The sequence below is a fragment of the Diadema antillarum genome, unplaced genomic scaffold (assembly GCF_040938485.1).
Source record: "Diadema antillarum isolate AM-2024a unplaced genomic scaffold, OU_Dant_1.0 scf00000010, whole genome shotgun sequence".
In the NCBI taxonomy this organism is placed as follows: Eukaryota; Metazoa; Echinodermata; class Echinoidea; order Diadematoida; family Diadematidae; genus Diadema; species Diadema antillarum.
Window position 1 is genome coordinate 666,637 of NW_027270899.1, and position 22,381 is coordinate 689,017.

General features: G+C 36.5%; 1 protein-coding gene across 1 annotated transcript in view; it reads left to right on the forward strand.

Annotated features, from left to right (window-relative positions):
• Window positions 1-16,717, forward strand: part of LOC139720273 (LRP2-binding protein-like) — a 38,278-nt gene extending 21,561 nt beyond the window's left edge. Inside the window, exons 6-8 of the mRNA XM_071631635.1 lie at window positions 6,203-6,374; window positions 12,225-12,390; window positions 12,977-16,717. Of these exons, the coding sequence (XP_071487736.1) occupies window positions 6,203-6,374; window positions 12,225-12,390; window positions 12,977-13,042 (404 nt within the window). The 3' untranslated portion in view covers window positions 13,043-16,717. The remainder of the gene's footprint in view (window positions 1-6,202; window positions 6,375-12,224; window positions 12,391-12,976) is intronic.
• The last annotated feature ends 5,664 nt before the right edge of the window (window positions 16,718-22,381 follow it).

The window sequence follows — 22,381 nt, forward strand, 5'->3', positions numbered from 1 at the left end:
AAGCAGTTGAATGATCAATGTAGCAAAAATAGAAGGTCATTTTGGAAACGATTATGATGTGTAAAAGAGGATTAATGAAGTCTGTGGCAGGAAGATAAGCTGTACAGGTTCGGAGTGCATTTCTTCAAAACATGGAAACTTGCTGGTAGGAAAAGATCTCGTTCTGAACTGATGGACAGTGTTACATAGGAGAGCTATTTCATGATGTGAGAGAAACTTTCCAGAACATATGGAAGACCCCAGAATACTAAAATCTAAAGTCATACCAGCAATAAGCATGATGGGAAAGAACAAGGCAGCAGGTCCAGATGTTAAATAGAAATGATTGATGCTCTGGAGGATTATGAAGTTGAAAAACAGATTCCATTGATAAGATCTACAGAGATGAAATTTTTCTGAAAGAACTAGCTTAGTCTGTTTTCATTGCACTGCCCAAGAAATATGGTGCAGTAGACTTACAAAGATTGTTCTCAGAATTTTGTTATATAGAGTACACAGTAGGATATCACCAGAGACTAGAAATCAAGAGTATAGATTAGTAAAAGAAACAGGAACTAGAAATGCAATATTAGGAATCCAGAAAGATGTTTATGTATGTTTCATTAATTACGCAAAAGGCTTTAATAATGTAAGACACATAGAACTGTTTGAAGATATTTGGACCTCCATCTGCTGAGAAGTTTCCACTGGAACCAGTCAGCGTGTCTCAGAATAAATGGAGAATGCAGTAAATATACAAATATAGAAAGGGAAGTAAGGCAGGGGTGCATAATGTCCCCAGAGCTTTTAATTACCACAGCAAACCAATGCTCAGATCATTGGAAAAAGAAGAGGGATATAAGGGTTGGAGGCCAAAACATTACAAACCTGCACTATACAAATGACACATAGAGGACCTCCAGAGGCTATTGGATGTGGTAGTTGCAGAGAGTAAACAAAAGGGGCAGCTGTCAATTAATTGTCAGAAGACTGAAAGCATGGTTATATCTACCAGGTAAAAAGGAGGCTCAAATATGCAATATAAAAATGAAAAACACTACACTCAAAACAATTTCTTTTCTTCAACTGCCTTGGCAGTACCTTGACAGGTTGCTCCAGGTGTAGAAATGAGCATTTTCAAAGTGGAGAAAATTCTTGATACAGGCCACTTGGAATGGAGGGTATTAAAGCTATGGGTGATTCATTATTACATTTATCCAGTGTCAGTGTATGGAAGTGAAGCGCGGTCTACAACATCAAACAGTAGAAAACATTTGGAAAGTTGTCAAATGTAGTTTCCTAGATGAATGGTGAGGATCCTATGAATGGACAAAGTAACCAATTAAGCTAGGTTCTTCGAAAAGCTGGAGGGGAGAGAAAAGTTTGAGGTACCTCTTAATGCTTTTTCATGTCACAAAGTTCATTTCCGGGGTACAGGGGAGTTTTCTTTTGTTCTATCAAAATTTCAGTGAGCTGAACTGTACAGTATGTAAAAATAAATACATGATAATTAAAGGACCAAATTTTTATACTTACAATAGCAATAGTAACAAGAATTTTGATATAACCATGCTTGCTATAAAGGAAGTGCACTGTATTGATACACTTTAAAATGGACAGAGTTGCTCATGAAATGTATCGTCGCTGGGGTGACAAGACCTCATATCTACAAAATGTCAAATGTTCAGGAGAGCCAAAAAACATGGCGGCCAAAGCACTGTAGCGAATGGGATAGCCTTTCCTTTGACATGCTGTGGTAGGCTTCATTTTTGGAGTAAGACAGTTGGGATTTGGTCATGACATCACTTAACCCATTATTTGACTATTAATTCAAAAAAGTCATTTTCACCAAAATTGCAGATACAAGGTCTTGTTACCACAGCGACGGTATACTCCGTGGATACTCTAAGCACCATCAATATAAAACTGGCATTTGCTTTATCAGAAGGTTAAAAAAACACAGATAAACGTAAGTCTTCAATAATGCGATGGTTCCCTTTAAGTAGGCTGTGTTTGGGTGGGTTTCCCCTCTTGCGGGCTCATAAACAATGAAGTCTGCATACCCGTGTGTAGTTCATGTAGTTGAGCCGATATGAGCATGAACAAATGTGTTCTGCGTGTGTATTGTACATATGTGAAGGTCCTATCGATTTTGTTTGTTTTCTTTTGCAGCTGATGTTCCTTGGTGTATTCAGATCAATGTCTATTTGTCTTCTGTGCACCAGTGGACTTTTCCCCCCACATTTTTTTTTGACAAAACACCGGTAGCTGTTAATAGGGCCAACGTCATATGCACATAATTTGATCCAGGGAATCCCTGCAGCCATCACAGGTCTGTCTTGCACAATGCTGTCATGATTTTCAGGTCAACACATCGCCTGAAATGAAACATACAGTCAGCATTTGATCTTTTGAGGAAAATGGTGTATGTATGATGTATTTTCATATTTTTCTTACGTCAGTAGTGCATTTGCTAGTCAGCGTGGGTAGATTCCTTGCCTCACAAATACACGAAACACAATGCCAGTTGACTTTGATTCTTCTTAAGCAAGTGTTGACAAGGTTATGATTTACATTTATTCAACCATATTAAAGTAAACAGGAGATATCTTACAAAACGATCAGGCATTAACAGCATGATTGAGGTGGCCCTAAAAGCCATAGCATGGAGGTTGGACTTGAATCAATGGATATCTATTGTCAATTCATACATGTCAAACATATAAGTGGGCTTAGAGAAATTGTTTATGATGAGTGGTGGTGTTATGACGATAAGTGACACAAACACTCAAACACAGATAAAAGTTGTGCAGGATTTACAATATAGACAGTTATCCTGCTTGTGACCTTGATATTCTTTAAATGAGTTTTTTTCTTCTGTTTTGTACATTGAAAGAAAAAATGTTAAGCCATGAACATCTAGCACAGTTCATTCAATTTCCATGTTCCAACTGAAATGCATGTATGTTGAGATGTTGAAGAAACAATGACATTATGATGCAGAAAAGTAATATCTTTGTCAAATAAAGGAAATTGAAAGTCAGTCTGTATCCAGTTAAGAAAATCTGTCTCGAATGAAATTCAGCAGATAGGAAACAGAAACAAAAATGAGGGTATCTGGTGTGTAACATTAAATCTTGAAATGTCAATAAACATTATTTCCTAAGTGCTGGGATGCTGGAGGAGCATGTGTGCAAATGTAGTCATTTGTGTTGCTTTATTTTGAATTTACGTAACTAGGATTTTTAACGACATGTGGTCTACAAACATTGCACAATTATTGTTTCATGAACAGTTTGTTACCTGGGGCTATACAAAACTAAATATATTGAAGGCTGTTTGACATTCTCAATAAATTCTTCAATTTAGAGAGGAATCTACCTTTTGATATTTTGCTGACAATTTTATTCATGCATTCCGATATTGCTAGTCTTCCCTTATTTTAAGCCACAGAAGTATAATTCTTTTGTGTGAGCTATGAGTTTATATTTTTGCAAAACTTTCTGTTTTTGCTTGTGTTGTTGCAGTTTTTTTCTTACTTTATCTCAAGATGAAGATGTTGTCAGATTTAAAGACTTTATATGTGGACCATACATCTTTCTTTTTTTATCAATTTGTTCATTAGTGGATACAAAGATCACACTGATCACTAATTTTCCCATTTTCAGTGTCATCCTTCTGCTTCAAATTAATTTTATGACAATTGTAGAGCTGAACCAAGACTTTGGTAGTCCTGTTGCCCAAACATCTATGTCTACTGGTTAAAAAAAAAAAAAAAGACATCAGGGACAAGATTTTCATATATACACAGGGCTATTTAGGTCACACCTACATAACCATAACTCTTTGAAAAATATCAAAGCTTTGTTGAACTTTTAATGTCTAATATCACATTTTTATGTCGATATGTATAGCTTCTTTCATTAATTTACACCCAGTTATTTTCCTTTTCCCATTTCTCTGTGCTGTTTATTTCTCCCCTTCAATCATAGTCTCTTTCCATCTCTCACTCAGTCCCTCTCTCTTATAAAACACTCCTCTTGCATCATCAAAATTCCAGTGTATGATGCTAGTCTGAGAGAGTGATAGTGAATTCTGTGTGCAAGCACTTGACCCTTTCAAGTATCTTCACTTGTTTTCTGTGTTTACTAATTAATCTTTGCATCGCGTGCCTCAGACACAACTGCCTTATAATAGACACTACCAGCCATACGGAACTTTGACGCTTCTGGCTCTATATCGACACTCCCCTTCCAGGATGGGTCTTTTGATCAATGCCTGCGTGCTATTTCAGGGACGCAAACCGAAACTCGGTTTATTGGCCAGATGCCTCATCAACAACTTCAATCACATCTATACATCACAATGGGGACTTCAGAGTTTGCTGTCAGGAGACATCAAACTGGAAAAGAGCAAAAGAGAGACAGAGAAAGAGAGGGGGGAAATCATATCATAGATCATGCCAGAAAGAACGGCAGGAGTAAGACCTATGAGTGCTATTGTGCAAAGTACATGTATGCTCACAATCTCCCCTATGCCCGTGATATGAGACGATGGCAATGCTCATAAGACCGCTGTGGCGGTCATACATGTACATGTGAGGTAAACAGTTAATGAACATGAAAGTAATTTGAGCGTGCTTTACCTTATTTTGTGCACATTAAAAAGCACAGATGCAAAATCACCTAGTGAAATTGCTGTTCAAAGTACATCTAAACGAAACCAGTCTTGATAGGAGAAAGATAGGCTAAAGTATCTGTCTTCTTGTGTGTGTTTGCTTCATGTTTCTTTGTTCCCTTCTTGATGTGTGTAGGGAGGGGTTGTTGTCATCGTTGTGTTGCCATCATTAATTTGGCTGGTAAGATTCTTAGATGCGGATGCAAGTGGGAACAAGTATGATCATGATCGCTCTTGTGACACATTGTTGGCTCTTTAACTCTGATCATATAGTGGAAACATTAAATTTGGTTTCCCTGGTAAGGATATGAGCCTTCGCCTGAAAGTGGTTAGTACTAAATGGCAAGGGGAACCCCTCCTATGTCATTCTCCTCCAGTCAGCCCTGCTTTACAGAAGCGGCTATATTAAAGTCGTAACTGGCAGTCCACTCGCAGAGGTTCGGTCATGCTCTTTGGCTTTATAAGCCACATGCATGTACATTTAATAGTTCAGTGCACGGTTATAATGAAAATCCGGTTACAACGAAGTGAATATTCAGGCCACATCATTATCTATGTATCTTTATTATTCATTTGTTCGGTTATAACGAAATTTTGATATAACAAAAGAAATCTGCCGGTCCCGCGGACTTCGTTATAACAGGAGTCCACTGTAAACATACTTGCGGTCACTGCACAACTGTTTCATGGCTTTTTTCATTGAATGAATTACATCACACACACACACACACACATACACAAACTTGTGCATTATCTCTATCAAAATTACAGTGTATGATCCTATATGACAGATAATCATGGTAAGATCATGTCTGGATGATGATTAGATGGTTAACAATGTAACTTCCAAAAACAGATTGATGGAAGCATATTGCATTTTGTAGCCACCCCTCCTTCTATTGGACAGTCAAAGCATGGATACTTGGTAGTTGTAATATGGAATATGTGTAATATAGCAAAATCAGTTCATCCTCAACAGGTTAAGAGCCACCCAAATAAAGATGTGTTGAAGTTGATAGACTTCAAGACTTAAGGAAGGCTTTTAGCTTTGCTTGTCTGTTTGATGGTGACATTTTATGCAATCCTAACAGCAAACTCCCACGCCTTCTTACCCATAATCACCATTGAAAAAACAAGTGTTTATTTTACTGTGTACTGATGTTGGTCCACCAATATCCACCAAGTAACATTTCATGAAATTATATGGGGGTAGATTAAGAACTGCACAATTACTTGCAGAACATTGGCTGTGAAAGTGTATGATCTGTGGTTGGAGTGAGGTTTACATTGAAAAAAAAAGGAGCTCTTCGCTGGACTGGTGCCAATGAGCTGTGGGTGCTCCGCGCCCATAACTGCTGAGGGAACAAACCACAGAAGCTCTGAGCGCTAAATGAGATCCAGCTCCCAATGTTATTGCTATTTGTTCCTCGCACTGCTATAGAAGTTCTTCAAGTTTAAACACCAGTCTAGAATTGTACTCGCACAAAGGGATGACTCTGTAATTTAAATTGAACCCTTATACCTTCTTGTGCCTTCTGTACGGCAGGTGCGCTGGGTGTCCTGTATGCCACTGGACAGGGGTGCAAGAGAGATGTTGACTCCGCCTTTGAGTGTCTGAAGGAAGCATCGGAGAGAGGGAACATCTATGCCACTGGCCACCTCGTCGCCCATTACTACTCCACCAAACTCTACACCAAAGCAGCTGAGTTGGCAGCCAGGTATGTTCTCGTGGGAAAGATTTTGAAGCTGTCAAGGAATTCCTCATTTTCTTCATATGTCTCCCCCTAATCCTGAATTTGTCACTCATCTGTGTGTAGTGACTAATTGAGAAAGACTTTATCAGAATGTTTGGTCTTTTATACCTGAATGTTGTGTCATAATGTTCTGTGACTTAGACACTCCTGTTTGGGAACCATTGCTGGTATTCATCGAAGTTCATGTAAAGATGGCTTTCAGAATCAGACTAACTGCAATAAAAAAAAAAAATGTCAAAAAGACATAAGATCAAGCTGATTTGTTTCCATAACTCAGTATCAAACATGTCCCTGATATGAGATAAATGCTACATCATTTATTTCAGACTCTTCTTTTCTTTGCAGCAATTTAACACATAGTGAAGTTTGAGGAAAATCAAACTATCCTTTCATATGTTCAGAATTCTTATAAGTTTTTGCACTGCTACACACTTTATGATATCATGGCAGGACAATATAAAGAAAATATTTAGAGAATTCCACAAAATTTAATTTCTTTAATAAAAAGTATATATTCTGTTGACTTGTTACTAACATAAGTTATGTTAAGGGTAGTACTATTTCCCCTGCTTTATGAAAGCAAAAATGAAAATATGCTGAATTCTCTACAAATTTTTCTTTATATTGTTGTCCTGCAGTGACATGAACTGTTCTAGTCTTGTCATTCAGGATGGCAGCACTGAAAGTTTAAAAATCAATATTTTTTTTAATGGATTCTCCAATTTTTTTCAAATTTCACTGATGTTGTAAAACGAGGAATGTTCACGTGCATTTTAATATCGCGGAGTTAGCGAGCGCCAAGATTCGCCAAATTACAATGCACGCAAAAGTTCTTGTCTACACTATATGCATTGAATGCCAGTGGCAATTCGCGAAATTTCATGCCGCAAAGAAGGCTGTCGGCACCAATTCGTATAAATTTCATGCCGCGAATATATCATGTTTTACAGTAATGTTGCTGAATTCACTCAATCCATTAATGTATATTTTGGTTTCATTCTCCTTTAATCAGAGTAGCTGCCATTGTTAGCTTTAGGAAATATGTTTCTGTGTAAGATTGTACAAAGAAAGAAACAAAGAAAACTCTCCATTACCAGACCGGACTAGTTTGGCAAACAATGTGGAATGCAATGAGAACAGAGACTGCCTTCTTACATTTGAAGTCAAGTGTGCCATGGTGGTCGAAGTTGTGCCTGTCTGACATTTGCAGAGTGTGTTTACACATCACATAGCTTTCAAGCAAATGTGTTTGTTGTTGCTGATCACATGAAAAAAAAAAAAAAAAGAAAAGCTGTCCGGAGAGAGAGCCTTATTAGAAGTGTTCTTGCTTACCATACAATTCTATGTTCAAACGGTATATTTTTGCCCTCTAGCTGTCATTTCCTTTGTTTTTCCCACTCCACAGCACAGGTATAATGGTGAGCCTCTAAAACACATAGTAGTCATGCTTGTCAATTCCTTTTCCTTTTGACCAAATGCATTTCATCAGAAGTTCACAACTCGGACAATAAACTTGGAGAATTCTAACTTAAAGGAACAATAATTAACCCTTTAAAATACATTTCAATTGATTGATTGGTTTTTTGTTTGTCTGTTTGTTTGTTTGTTGTTGTTTTTTAGATTTGCTCTGGAGTTTAAATGTACCAGCAGAATTGTAGAGGAGTTGCCAGGTTTCAAGGCAGTTACAGTTGTATAACTAGAAAAGCACTCCGAAAGTGCAGACCGTTGCCAAGCAGCTCATTTCTCCCATTTCACGCATGCTGAAAATCACTCAGTTTTCCAGTGTAGAAGCCTTTTATTACTTCATCAGCTTCCTGGATCACTACCAAAAATTAATCATCTGTTCCTTGTGTCATTATCAACTTTTCCTGCAAGTTTCATTCAAATGCCTTCACAACTCTGAGTTGTTTTCCAAACAGACAAACAACCAAACCTGTGCAAATGAAAACATAACCTCCTGCCTTGGCATAGGTAATTATCTACAGCATTTGGTGTGACACAGTGCAATTTATAAAACAAGAATTCTTTTTGCTGACCTAATTTTAAATTGTTGGAATGAAATGAAAGGCCATGTTCAAATGTTAAAAAAAAAAAGTCAATTTATTTGGTAGTAACTGAAAGATTTTGAGGTGGAATTTTAACAGAATATATTAATTGCATCAATGACTTTCTGATTGAAACTATCAGCCTCAGTGCCTCCAAGAGTACTATTTTGCAGTCACCTTTGCTCATACTTTTAACCATAAACTCTCCAAGGCAAACATATGTGTGTACTTTATGAAATGTCATTTCTCGTTGCGCAAACATAACATTGTCGGGTACATTCACCCATGCTCCTTTGCTTTGTAATGCCATTTTCAAATTAAAAAAAAAAAAATCAAAGATGAGAACCAAAAAATCAGCTTAGGTGGAAGAGGGCAAGGTGTTGTGAAGGGAGAAAAAAGCTTTCTTTCATGTTGATATCATGTTAGTGGCATCCCTTTTTATATTTTTGTCTTGAGATAATAATCACTAGTAATAGAGCAGTCCTAATTGCGACAAAAATGGATTACGTGCTAATTTTTACGATTGGGAAACTGGATGACTGCAAGTAATAAGCTCCCTCTGAGCTAACAATGGGTTGATGACACCACAGCATTTAACCTGTGTGAAGTTGTTTCTTGCCACATGGGGGAAAGAAAATTCCTTTTTGTTGCAATGATGAACATATGCTTCTATTTTGGAATCGCAATACATCATTCTCCTTAAAAGTGTGGCCTTCAATAAAAAACTGCACGTCCAGGAACAAGAACTCGATAGTATGAGCATGTGCAACTGCTGCCCAGCCTTCGAGAGTGTTGAGTAGCTTTTGTTGTGAGCATCCTTTGCACGCAGACAATGGAAGTGCTCGATGCATAGAAGACAAAGTCTGCAATGGCCAATGCACAGCAAGAAATTGAAACCGGAATGTAGGGATTTAGGAATGCTACTACGCTTGACAGGCTTAGCCACTTGAAATGGTAATTTATCTAATTACACTGAGCTCTGTGTAGTAATCAATTTGCACTTGGTTGTAAACCACAAAGTGATATTATTGTCAAATCCTGGTCAACAACTGATTACATAATTATTACACAAGTTTCTGCCTCAAGGGGAAATATACAGTTATCCTCATTTTCAGTTTTTATCAAATTTCTTAGAATTGTTTTTTTTTTTATTGTTGACAGGATTTTAAAAATGCCTGATTACATATTGTTGAAAAGGAAGTACTTGCTGCCAGTTTAGATAGCATTGATGCTATTTTGTAATTGACTGTTAGATTTCAAATGAAGCACATATTGAACAAGCTTTAACTGGTGCTGGTGTTAAAAAAAAGAAAAGCAAAGAAGAAGTTTGAGATAAAATGAGGACTGAGAAATGGGTTGATGCAACAAACTGTTATGTTTAGTGTGTTTTCATAATTGCTGAAAATATCACTTGGATCACAATCTGCGAGTCATACAAAATGGAAGGAAGATGACTTCCCTAATGAATTTCTTGTCATTCATTTCCTTTAATGTAACTGCATTCATTATATTTCATGTGCAGTAAAATAATGTACAAGGGGTTTCCCCTAAAAAGAGTGCTTGAGGCTGTCCTAATTTCTTTCGTCTCATCTTTGTCAACAACTGGTTTGCTCATAATCCTGATATTGTGATGCTTATTATGAAGCCTGCACATGTGATTTTTCAGCAACACTGACTCTTGTATACAAAATAGATAATGCGCTGTATGCTGCATTTCAATCCTTTCATGAGTATGTTTGACGTGTAAGATCATTTCTTTAAGAACGAAACTAGGGACATCAGAATTGGAAAGCTGGACTCATTACAATGTACATTTACTTTAGGTATGCTTCAATCGCCAATCAGCATGTCTGCTGGAGTGTGTGTGTGTTGGAGGATGTCAATTGATGCAGATGTCTAGATGTTATTAGTAGAGATTTCCCAATGACCTAATTCCTATTAGTGGATTTGTGACCTTGATATTGGACTGATTGATTGTTATGTCTTAGTAGAAGTTCTGTCAGAGTTACATTTCCCGTCTTTTTTTTTTTTTCCATTTCATTCATTGGTTTACATTCCACTTGAATTCATAAATGTATACAACAAATACAAAACCGAACATCTCATGTCAAAGAATGCACTAAACAAAGTGTAAATGAGATCTTTTATTTAAAAAAAAAAAGAAGCTTCCCTCTCCCACACAAATTTACACACTACTGGAAACCCTTTTTAGTAAACTTGCTATCAAATGTATGACTGTATGATTTCATTGCAGTGGCGGATCCAGGGAGGACCGCAACCGGCGCACACCCCCTCCCCCATTTATTTTTCGTTGAAACAAAAGAAATAAAAAGAAAAAAATGGGGGAGGGGTGCGTGTGCCCCCCTTTAATTTTGCAAACGCGCCCCCTCTTTACGGAATTCCTGGATCCACCCCTGCATTGTTAATAGTGAACAGATGTATGAAGTATTTCTTTTCAAGCAATATAGAGGATGTTACAAGCATTAAGTACATTATCTGCATAGTAAATGTCATTTCTTTCTTTGTTTGTTTGTTTGTTTTTTTTTTTTTGTTTTTTTTTTTGTTGAAGTCACATAGGAGCTGAATGATACTACTCCTGTTGTTAAAATGTGACCCCACATATTGTTTGGGTTGGATTTAATGAATTCGAGTAGAATTGGGCAGACAGAATGGCACAGCTAGGTTTCACCAAAATCCAACCTGAAATAGGAATGTTATGAATTTTCAAGTTTCTCACAAATGATTTCACAAATAAGACACATGAGTGGCAACCATGCACCCAAAGCGGCAGAGGTGATGGATGTCGTCACCTCATGTCTCCCTTTGAACTATACTTTTTCATACTGTGTTTGACATGAAAGACTTAAATGTATCATCTGCATCATTTATACTCTTAATTGTAATGACCTCAAAATTATGATTTTCAGTGGGAAAGAGGATGCAGTTACCAAAGCGTCAACCAAAACTGTGACTGTATTTGAAATAATATTTTTGTTTACAAGCCATTGGAAAGATGTGAGAATATGACAGCATTGCTTTTTCCAAACTGTCTGCATTCAGAGGAAATGGGCAAAATTTCAAAATTCTATGACTTACCTACGGTATTTCATGTCCAAATTGGGTGAAATTTCTTTCAGTTTGTTCATATAATTGTAGTCCATTTGTTTGAAGTTAATGTGACCATGGCATGGAATTCCACTGTAAGCACTGTCATGTCTCATAATACCGCCCAGGTTTCTTAGTGCAATGATTGATACCTTGATTATACTGGGACTTGCTTGTTAGAGTGTGTGATCTGAATGACATATTGATAGTGAAACTTTAGTGTGTAGTCAAAATTAAAGCTATACACTGTCAATGTCACAGACTGTCTGAGAACATCACTGAACAAACAGGGAATTTTGGATTTTGCTGTCACAGGAAGAAATGTCTACACTTTTGGAGAAGTCAAAAATATTTTGATATGAAATTATAAATTATGGTCTAATTTTTGTGATGTGTCTCTGTAGTGGATTGTTAGTTTAACCTGCACAATATCAAAATGATGAAATTAAAAAAAAATGAGCAGAATTAATACATGTGAAATTTCATGGGCATGTAGAGGCTTCCAAAAAAGGAAAAATTTAATAGAGTGGAAGCATCAAAACCCAAAGGAATCCAAATCTGTCTCAAAAGTGAGGCAAATATCAATGTAACTTTGATGTGCTGGGCTGGTGTGGACATAAGTTGGTTGGTCATTTGATTGTTGTGTATGTCCTTTGTATGGCAGAGTGTCACAACTGGATGATGTTGTGGCATTGTCCCATGCCACCGACTGCCTGCCTGTGTTCATCGCCAAGGGTATCGCCATGGGCTGCTTCTACTATGCCAGATGCCTCCATCTCGGCCAAGGCGTTAAGAAAGACAAGGCACTAGCACAGAAGTATTACTCCAGGGTGAGTTCTAGCCCCTCCCCTACTTGAACTACCTGGCTGAAGCACAGTGTGTTTACTACATTGGCTTGAAATCTTCATTGGTTTGGACAGGTTGTGAGAATAACTCATTCCCTATCTTTGCTGTTAGCCTTCTTTTGCCCATTCATTTGTATGTACTTTGTTGTCATTGGCCAACAATTCCGGTATCTTTCTGTGGAATTTTATGTAATAAAAGTGAAGGCAGAAATTTCCAGTTACCTACACTATACATTGTATTGTGATATGTGTTCAAATCATCCTCCTCGATATCAATGAAACCTGCTACAGTATTAACATACAAATGTTGTGTTGTTTATACATGTCAATTATTCTTGCTCAGTAGTCACTAAAGTAATGAAATGAGAGAGATAAAAAAAAGGTTGAGAGACCACTCTCCTACCCCCTGGTGCAACATTGTGCTACATTTGTTGTTTAACCTTTACTTGATAGATGTGTGTAAGTTTCCCCTTTATCCAACAATTATTCAGTGTTTGTCTGTACTGGAATAGATCGTACGATGATCCATCAGTTTTTTGCACATCTTCTCTTTCTTCAAACCGATCTCCAGGCATTCCAGTTTGATGGCTCCACAACGCAACGCTTGCAGAACATGGTGACCCACGGACAGATATAACAATCAATACTTCCTCGGCAGACGCACTACGTGTATATATGCCTTTAAGTGAAACTGAGGATGCAGAGCTATTGTATATACATGTATGTAATGTATCAAAAGGGAAAGAGAATAACAAAGAAGAAGAGTTGTTGTACATGCGGACAGTGCAAGAGAGGTTTTTCTCAGAACTGAAGTGCTCTCTTGTGAAGTATTGGGGAATGTCTTCGTTTGCATGTACTGCATGTAACATGCATTCCATTTGTATGTGATTGACAGGTTTACATCATTTTGTTTTGTACTTGATAGCTTGGTATCAGTGCTGTGTTGATTTCTTCCTCCCCCCCCCCCTTTTTACTTTCATGTAATTACAACATGATTGTGTTCAGATTCTCAGCATAAAATCCCAAATAGTGGTTAGAAGTGTAATGTCTTTATATATTCATTACTGAACAAAAAACACAGATAGCAATTATTTCATGTTCAATATTCAGGGGATTTCTGGTAAATATCTCGAGAAAGTCGAAAAAAGATTGAATGTTGTGTGGTTGTTTTGACATTTGGGGTTCAAAAAAATTGACCAATTATTGGTTCAACAGGAATACAGGGGTTGTGTGATATTTTATCATTAAATCAGGATGATTCTGTTTTTTTTGTTTTTTTGTTTTTTTTTTGATCTGGAAGATCTGCTGTTATAATGTCAGCTTTTATTCAAGTTTACCTCATCTGAGTGCAGCCAAAAAGTGTATTGTGTGGGATGATCTTCAATCCAGCCTTAATGACAGCTATAATGTCAATCCGTGGAAATGAACAAAGATGTGTTGACTTGGTAAAATTCCTCTTAATCCTTGTACTCTTGTACCAGTGCAGGATTCAGGCAGTACCTGGTCAATGCAGCAATGAAAGAAGAGAGAAAGTGATGTAACTTGATTACACTTTGTACAGTTGATATAGGACTTGGCAGGATAACAAGGAGAATCAGTATTTCAGTATTTAATCTCAAGAAGATCAAATAATGTATATTATGTTAATAATGTTTATTCAGTTTTGTCTGACTGTGTTGGCATTTCACTTTCATAGCACGAGGCAATTTGATCCTGATGTTTTGAGCACTATATTAATAGGGAAACAAAGCGTTTAAAGATGTCTAAAACAAATACAGCATGGTCTTAAAAAGCACATGATCAGCTTGCATCGCACTGTACAATTACTTTAGTTTCATGAATGAGATTAAGAATATGCAAATACCCTTCTGAGTGTTTCTGTACTGATTAATGAGTGAATACCTTCATTCTTTTTAGTCGCATATTCTGTGTATGAGCAAGCTGAGCTATCCTTGATCAGCCATGGAGATATGATTCTTTCAAATCTACATGGATGAGTGGATATTACAGAATAAATGACCTCGTTCTAATGAGACGTACATTATTTGTTTTATGAAATGATTGAGTGAGGATTCTCATGTTTTGATGCTGCTTCTGATGGTTTTGTACAGACCTACATCATAGCAATATGCCTTGTCTTTCACAGGCACATCATTCAGTTCTAGTACCGGTAATAGGTGTGGTGTTTTATGTAGCACCTGCCCACCATGTACTCAAAACCACCACATACTCAAAGCATCTTACATCATATCACCTTGTTATTTGATGTAATTCCGTGTAGTCTCTTTCCCATTGACTGAAAATTGTATGAGTCAGGATTGTAAGTTTCAGGATAAGCTGTAGGGTGTGTGTGGAGGAGGGGAGTTGGGGTGTTTAACACAATTGATAGAGTTGGGGGAGGCCACAGTGAATGAGGTTTTAGACAAGGAAGAGTGAGTGGTTTCTTTTTTTTCTTTTTTTCTTTTTTATTTTTTGCAATTAAGGAAGATTTTATTCTCCAAAGGTAAAACGGAAGGCTAAGTTCAACATTTAGTATTGGCACTTCGCATGTCATTAGTATTTTTTTTTCCATTCAAAAATGACATTATAGCTAATTATTGAGGAAGAATGACTTGGGCACTTTTTTCAATAAATTAAGGAATGCTGGAGCCACCTTATGGAGAAAATATTTACTTGTATATATATATATAATATTGGTCTCTAAATATGTGCTTCCAGAAAAAAAAAATGTATGTATACATAATTGTACTTTGTATATTAGTATGTTTTCATGTTGAAGCCTTGATTGACGAAATCTCAACATTTCATTATGCCCTTTTTGCATTCCTGTTTGCATATGTTTCTTCCAAGTATTATCACGGAGATAAACTGATCAAGTGAGGTTTGTTTGACGAATCTGTGTGTAGATGTCTACTTTAAAGAACAAAGGTATTTAGAAAAAAAAAAAAAGGTTCCAAAAGATTGCTTTCTGTTTCATGAATTTTATCTTGTGAATTTATTCTTGTATTATAAGAATCTGTGGGAAAGTTGCCCCCCCCCCCCCCCCCCAGGTGCAGTACAACAATGTCAAGATAACTAAATGATACAAATTTGTATGTGAATACAATTGTATTGAGTTATGAGTGTCTTATGGTGCAGTTAGCACACTAACAGGCATCCAGCCATTCCTGGGCCCCATTTCATAAAAGATGTTGGGAGAGCAAGTTTTGCTAGAAAATCAACTTCCCATTATAGCAACAGCCAGTTAGGAAGCTGGTTTCTTGTAATTACTGTAGTACTCTAACAAGAATTGCTATCATAGCACCTTGTTTTATGAAATGGGGCCCTGGATGCTACTTTCTATTAGTGCTTCACAATATGTTAGCATGTGTGGAATTTTTATCCGTCCTTCACTGAACCTATTCTATTTTTCTACTGTATAACTGATACCTTTGTTGATTGTGGCATGCATTCAGTATGGACCAAAATGTGTGAAGTCATTGTTACAGATGAGAGAGAGATAGAGAAACTAAGACAGAGACAGATAGTGAACAATTTCTTGTAACATTAAGAGTTCAACCACACAGACGCGTTGGTGTGGTCTATTCGCACCGTTGTTGAAGGTAGTTTTTTCTTAGGGTTTTTTTTTTTTGGGTGTGTGTGTGTGTGTGTGTGTGTGTGTGTGTGTGTGTGTGTGTGTATGTTCGTGTGTTGCTTGGGGATGGTATGTATGTGTTTGTGTGTGAATGCCTCTACGCCAAAGCAGCCTGAACTGTGGTGGTTTTTTCACCTCTCAAAAGTTTTATTGAATATGGTACAACAGTGATATATTACTCCAGGGGAAAAAAAAAATGCACAGATTATTTCAAATGTATTGTATGAGGAACAATAGTGCTCAAGCTTTTTGGGGGGCCAAAGGCCGTGTCTACTTGGGGCTTTATCTCATCTGACACAGTACTTTGCTGTGAGGCAATTTGTCAATCCACTTGCTGCTACTGGGGAACTTCGGTAGTCCAAGTCACGAGATCGCGTTCAAAGTCTGAAATGTCGCTCTTTACAAAGATTATGATATATGCACTTTCTATATCCAGTATATTGTACAGTAAATTGACGTGATGAAGTTCAGGGAGTACAAATCAACAAAAAGGCCTGAATAGTTCAATGTCGCCCCGGTTGTATAGGGCAAAGTACAATCTGTTTCTTTTTTCTTTTCTTTTTTTGTACTAAATCGATAGCGTCTGACGGGTATTTGTCTTGTCAGATTTTTTTGACACATAGAAATTTTGTCAAAAAATTGATGGGAATTTTCTTCGAAAATACAAGGCTCCCGTTCAGTATTGAATGGGATACCAGGGGATATTGCACGAGTTAGGGCCAATATTGCACGAATCGAAGATGAGTGCAATATTGACCCTAAAACGTCCTATATAGATGATAATGTACAATATATGTATCAAGGTATGTTCCAGTTGGATTAGAAATGCTGTGGGGTTTGTTTTTTGTTTTTGGTTTGTTTTTTGGGGGGTCGTTTTTGTTGTTGTTTGTGTGTTTGTTTGTTTTTTTTTTGGTCATTTATGGAAGTGAAACATGAACAAAAAAATCGTATTCGATCAGGAACAAATGGAAAAGATGTTAAAGTGACCATTGATACAGATATACCTCCAAAGATAACATCGACAAAGCACATAATTGTATGTTTTGATATGATGGTTGCTGAATCAGCCGAAAGTCATTCGTTATGTAACTTGTATATAGCGTCATTTCATGAGATTAAAATCATGTGTATTACAGTTTATCGCAGTCTATTTGTCTCTAATCTTGTCTCCGTGCCTTTATCGTGCCAATGTCTTTGTTGTAAAAGAAAGCAATGAAGAAGTAACTACTTGCAGTCCATAAACTTTTCACTTATTTTGATTCCCGCGGACTTTTGACTACTAACGTCAGGTGTGAGGTAGCTTTCTCCTCTTACTCTAGCAAAAGATTATTGAAAGACAAATCAACTATGATCAAAAGCATAGGTTTACCTTTCCATCACTGTTTTGACATCATACTGAGATATGCTTGATATTGTAATAATTTTTGTCTAGTCCACGTGAAGATGATTCATTTCATAAAGTCGCCAGGGTGTTAATGTGTGTGCGTGTTTGTTTGTTCGTTCGTTGGTGAGCCACATGACGTACTTGTGCAGGTGCATATCCACATCAAAAGGTTCATTTTTACCAAACATACTAGATATCCATCCTACCAACAAACTTCTATGCAGGATTGGTGGAATTTTGTTGCAGAAATTATGAATTGACAGTCTGACACAGTTATCTATTCACGACACAGTGACATCGGGAACAATCACTAGAGACAACATGATGATGCGTCTGTCATTCCCTCAAAATTCGATCATTGGTTTGGAAAAAAAAAGCGGAAATCCCTTTTAGTCAATAACTTAGATACCAATGCTATTATTTATCAGCGAAGAGAAACTTTGCAGCTCTAATTGTTGTTATCATTTCAAATAAACATTAACGTTAGGTGGAATTTCACTTGGAAAATTTACGTAGCTTTACAAGATGTTTACCTTTGAAGAAGATTTCCATGAGAATCTAGGATCGAAAGCTCAGTCCCCTTTTTAACTAAATTTTAACTTGACTAGAAAAGGGCAGCGTCGATTCCAGCTGTCGGGATATGATGATATATCATCATACGCATAGATTGCACCACAAGATATTGTCGTGAAATGATTTGACAATGCGGTTTTGGCTGGCCGGAAGTCCAGGGTGAACAACGACGAATTCTTTCGCTTAGCGTCACTCACTCACGCACGTTGTTGTCAATTCCGGCACTTCCTCGTCTGACTCCCTCGCCCATGATGCAATCCTACCAGCGACAAGTGGCCGGCTAGCCCACTTCGTGTTAGAAAAAAAAAAAAAAAAAAAAAAAAAAAAAATATATATATATATATATATATATATATATATATATATATATATTATTACGTTGGGCCTAGCAGCCGTCATGTTATTTATTCATTATTATTATTATTATTTTTTTTGGGGGGGGGGGGGGGTGGGTAGTAGGACACGTGTCTAAAAGACGGCCAGTAAAGAAATGAGTACAATGCTCCAATCAAATTCATTGATCCTAACAATGTGATAAGCATATCCAGGAATGAAGGAATTAAACATAGGATGACACCCTCTTGTTCAAAGTGGCTTCTTTGATATAGCTGGAAGTCATTAGATTTAAGCTTTCTAGGAGGGGTTAAAATCGAATAATCTGATAATTTTCTTGACAAAGCTGTTGCAAGCTTTATCATGATATTAACTCATGATACCATATGACAGAATACGTGTTGATTAAAGCCGGAGGGGGCAGCGGGCTACCAACTGTATTAAAAAAGAAATGGTGGGTAATAGGCTGTACATAGTATAAGACCCAACCACTGTATGTATTGACGCATTTTGACGCTAAATCTTTCTTCTTTATTCATTAAATCGTTTACAAATTGCTCATTTAACCCTTTTCATGATTGACAATTTAACTTTTCGCAGCTGACTGGTTTCCACCAAGCTGCTACAATAATCACAAATCATACATTCGTTTCATGTGACTAAGTAGTAAATGAACACGGGTCCTTTACAGCAAAAAAAAAAAAAAAAAAAAAAAAAAGTTTTCAAACGGCGCCACTTTCGGGGAAGCTTGTCAACGTGTAGAATGAGCCCATGATCGTTACTATTGGTAACTTGTTTGTACACAATGTCAATGCATTTTAAGATGTCACTCTCACATTCCACGTAGTTATTCCCGCCTTAGACATATTGCCCACACCAATAATATTGTGCCTCTTAAAGGGATCGTATAGTTTTGGTTGAGACCTGATTTCAGGTTTCTAACATTTTTTGGTGAGATAATGAGAAACCTCCTATGAAATATGAAAGAGCATGTAATTCTGTGAGGAATTCAACGTTTGTTTGATGAAAATTGGTTTGAAATGGCTGCGATATCCAAAAAGAGAGATTCTAATGAAGTGTTGGACCCACACTTTATCACAATCGCTTTGTTTTACTTTGTTTTTTGATGTTTCAGTCATTCCAAACCCGATTTTCATCAATTAATAAACTTTGAATTCCTCTTAAAATGGTATGCTCTGTACTATATTATCAGTGTTTTCTTGGTATCTCGCAAAAAGTTAAAAGCCCAATTCTTATCTCCACCAATACTGTACCATCCCTGTAAGTTTCTTTTAGTATTGTTAAACAATTTGGATATGATTAATTCTTTTTTTTTACAATTCAATAAAATGAACAAAAATATACGAAATACTTCTGAATTCATACTGATGTTTCATGTGGAATTATTGGATTTTACCTCTTTGCATGTGATATGCTTTAATTACTTACTCAGTTATGTACGCTGGTGTTATTTCTTAACGATTTTTACGATGGTGGTCTCCTGCATTCAGTGATCTCTGTTGTTTACTGAAAAATATTGTATACAGCTGTATTTTATTTTATGTTTCTGTGTATCTACATTGCTCAATGCAATCATCTATGTGTATCTATTTGTGTACTGTTATCGATTTATTTCACTGCATTTGCTATTCTTTGTCTTTGTACTTTTTGAAATTTGTATTCAAATTGTATCTGATTGAATGCAGAAATAAAAACAAACAAACAAGCATTAGATGTGTCTTATACAGTGTTTACTACAAGCTACGTGTAGGCATCTTGTGTACGTTCGTCTTTCTTTTCAATCATTTCATTGTTATCTATCTTACAGTGTAGACTGTATTGATTTGTTAAGGTATTAATGTTCGGTGCATTATTGCTTTTATTTGATTTTTTTTGATGTTTTGTTATATGTCAATATTCCTCTTCTTTCATTTCATTCTTTCAATGACATTCAATTAAATGAAAGATGGCGATACATTGTTTGGGTTTGATGTATGTATGCAAATAATTGCATCTTTAGAGCGTTTGATGTTAATGTTCTTGTTGATAGTTGATAAAAGTAAAATGCACGTACTCTACTTCGAGACGACATGTGATCACATATTCATAATTGTAGTTCTTAATGAAACTCCTGGCAGATACAGCGGCAAAGGTAGGGTTAAGTTGATCTTGTTTTGTTTTGTTTTGTTTTGGTTTTTTGATATCGCTTGATAGCAAATTTGCTTATTCTTTGCATGCAGATGATAAAAATCTAATACATTTCTTTCGTAGAGAAGCATACTCGGATTAAAAAAAAAATGTCGATATTTGTATGTAGGCCTTACATAAATTAGATGATTACATAAATGACTATAAAGATACTGAGTAAATAAAGGGATGAAAACGAGACAAATGAGGGTTGAATTTTTATCTCCCTGAAAGGGTGAGTGTACACAACAAGTTTATCAAAGACGTGTCCTTGATGCCCGAAGAATGTCGAAAAAAGCATTGTTACGTCATCATCATTAGTGCAAATGTGACCGTCATCAATCTCATCATCATTGTGCAGTTGCTATAGGTGATCACTACAATGACGGTGAAGCCTGGTACAAAGTACATTGTATTTTGCGAGATCTCAGTTGGATCAGTGTTATGGGACTCACTGGTAACAGCTGTACCTACAGCCTAATGGTTTCGCTTGGATCATTTACGTCTCTTATTACTAGATCATTCATTAGATAAACGAAGTTTTTACCGACTACAGTCTGGATCATTTTATATGAATGATGCTTAAATACATATATAAACACACACTATGTCTCTCTCTATCTATCAATTTTATAGCCTATATTCTCTGTATACATATATATATATATATATATATATATATATATATATATATATGCGTGTGTGTGTGTGTGTGTGTGTGTGTCTTTGTCTGTGTGTATGTGTATTGAATACATAGATGTAAGGCTTATGTACAGTTGAATGTTAATAGACTGTCAGTACATTGCACTAATTAGTAACTTACCAAGTTATCTGATTTAGATAATGGACATATATCAAACAACAAGATAATTGTGTATGTGTATTATGCTTTCAATTACACAGAGTAAGAGACAAAGGAAGGCAAAAAATCTATTTAAATGAAACTAACTGCGATGATTGACATTCTACCGAGAGGATAATATGACCACTGCTTTGCCGGAAAATTTTGTTTTAAAATGATCAGAAAGATTTTAATTTTTTGTTGTTTTTTTTTTTTAGAGTCGTACCATGAACTGAAGACTGCTACCCATATCATGCTGTCTGAAATCTTGTCCCAGACTAAGAGATGTGAATGTCCTCACAACCCAGAAACATTTCTATTTTTAGTCTATTCTTCCAAACCTTGAAACGAAGCGGCGGGGCATATCATTATAATTATGTGTCGCTGCAGCACGTGCACTTGACTACCATTATCATGTGCGAACTCCTGACTCCGAGCCGGGGGGAAACTTCACGCTCTCAGGACAACAAAGGTCGATTTTTAATGCTGTGTCATCTCTGTTGATGCGAAATTCCCATGTACTTCCAACCTACTTTTCAGTTCTTTGTAACTTGAGTATGTTCGACTTGAGATCATGCGATCATAATGCTGTCTGAATGCTACTTGGCTTGAGCTTCTTCCTGCTTGGCTGGTACATGAAAAAACACACACATCAAGTTTTATTTGAAGGTTAAAATCCATGTGTGTTCTAGTTATAACGTCTTATCAACAATGTGATATTGATAGTAGACTTTTCATAGATAGCGCATTGGTTTGATGATATTCGAGTATCAATAGGAAAAAATAAAACTTAGTTTTATTCCTCGAACTCACAATTTTTGGCTTACCTCTCTGTGTGTACTTAATATGGCTTTCATTATTCATAATGACATTCATCTAAATTCAAGATTCATTAAAAACATTTATTAAAACACCTTACAGACTGTGATTCATTCGTTCTGTGCAAAGAACGAAATGACGCGAGAATAATTCAGAGTATATGCTGTTTGTCAATTCCGCTGACAATCGTCTAATATGTTCATGA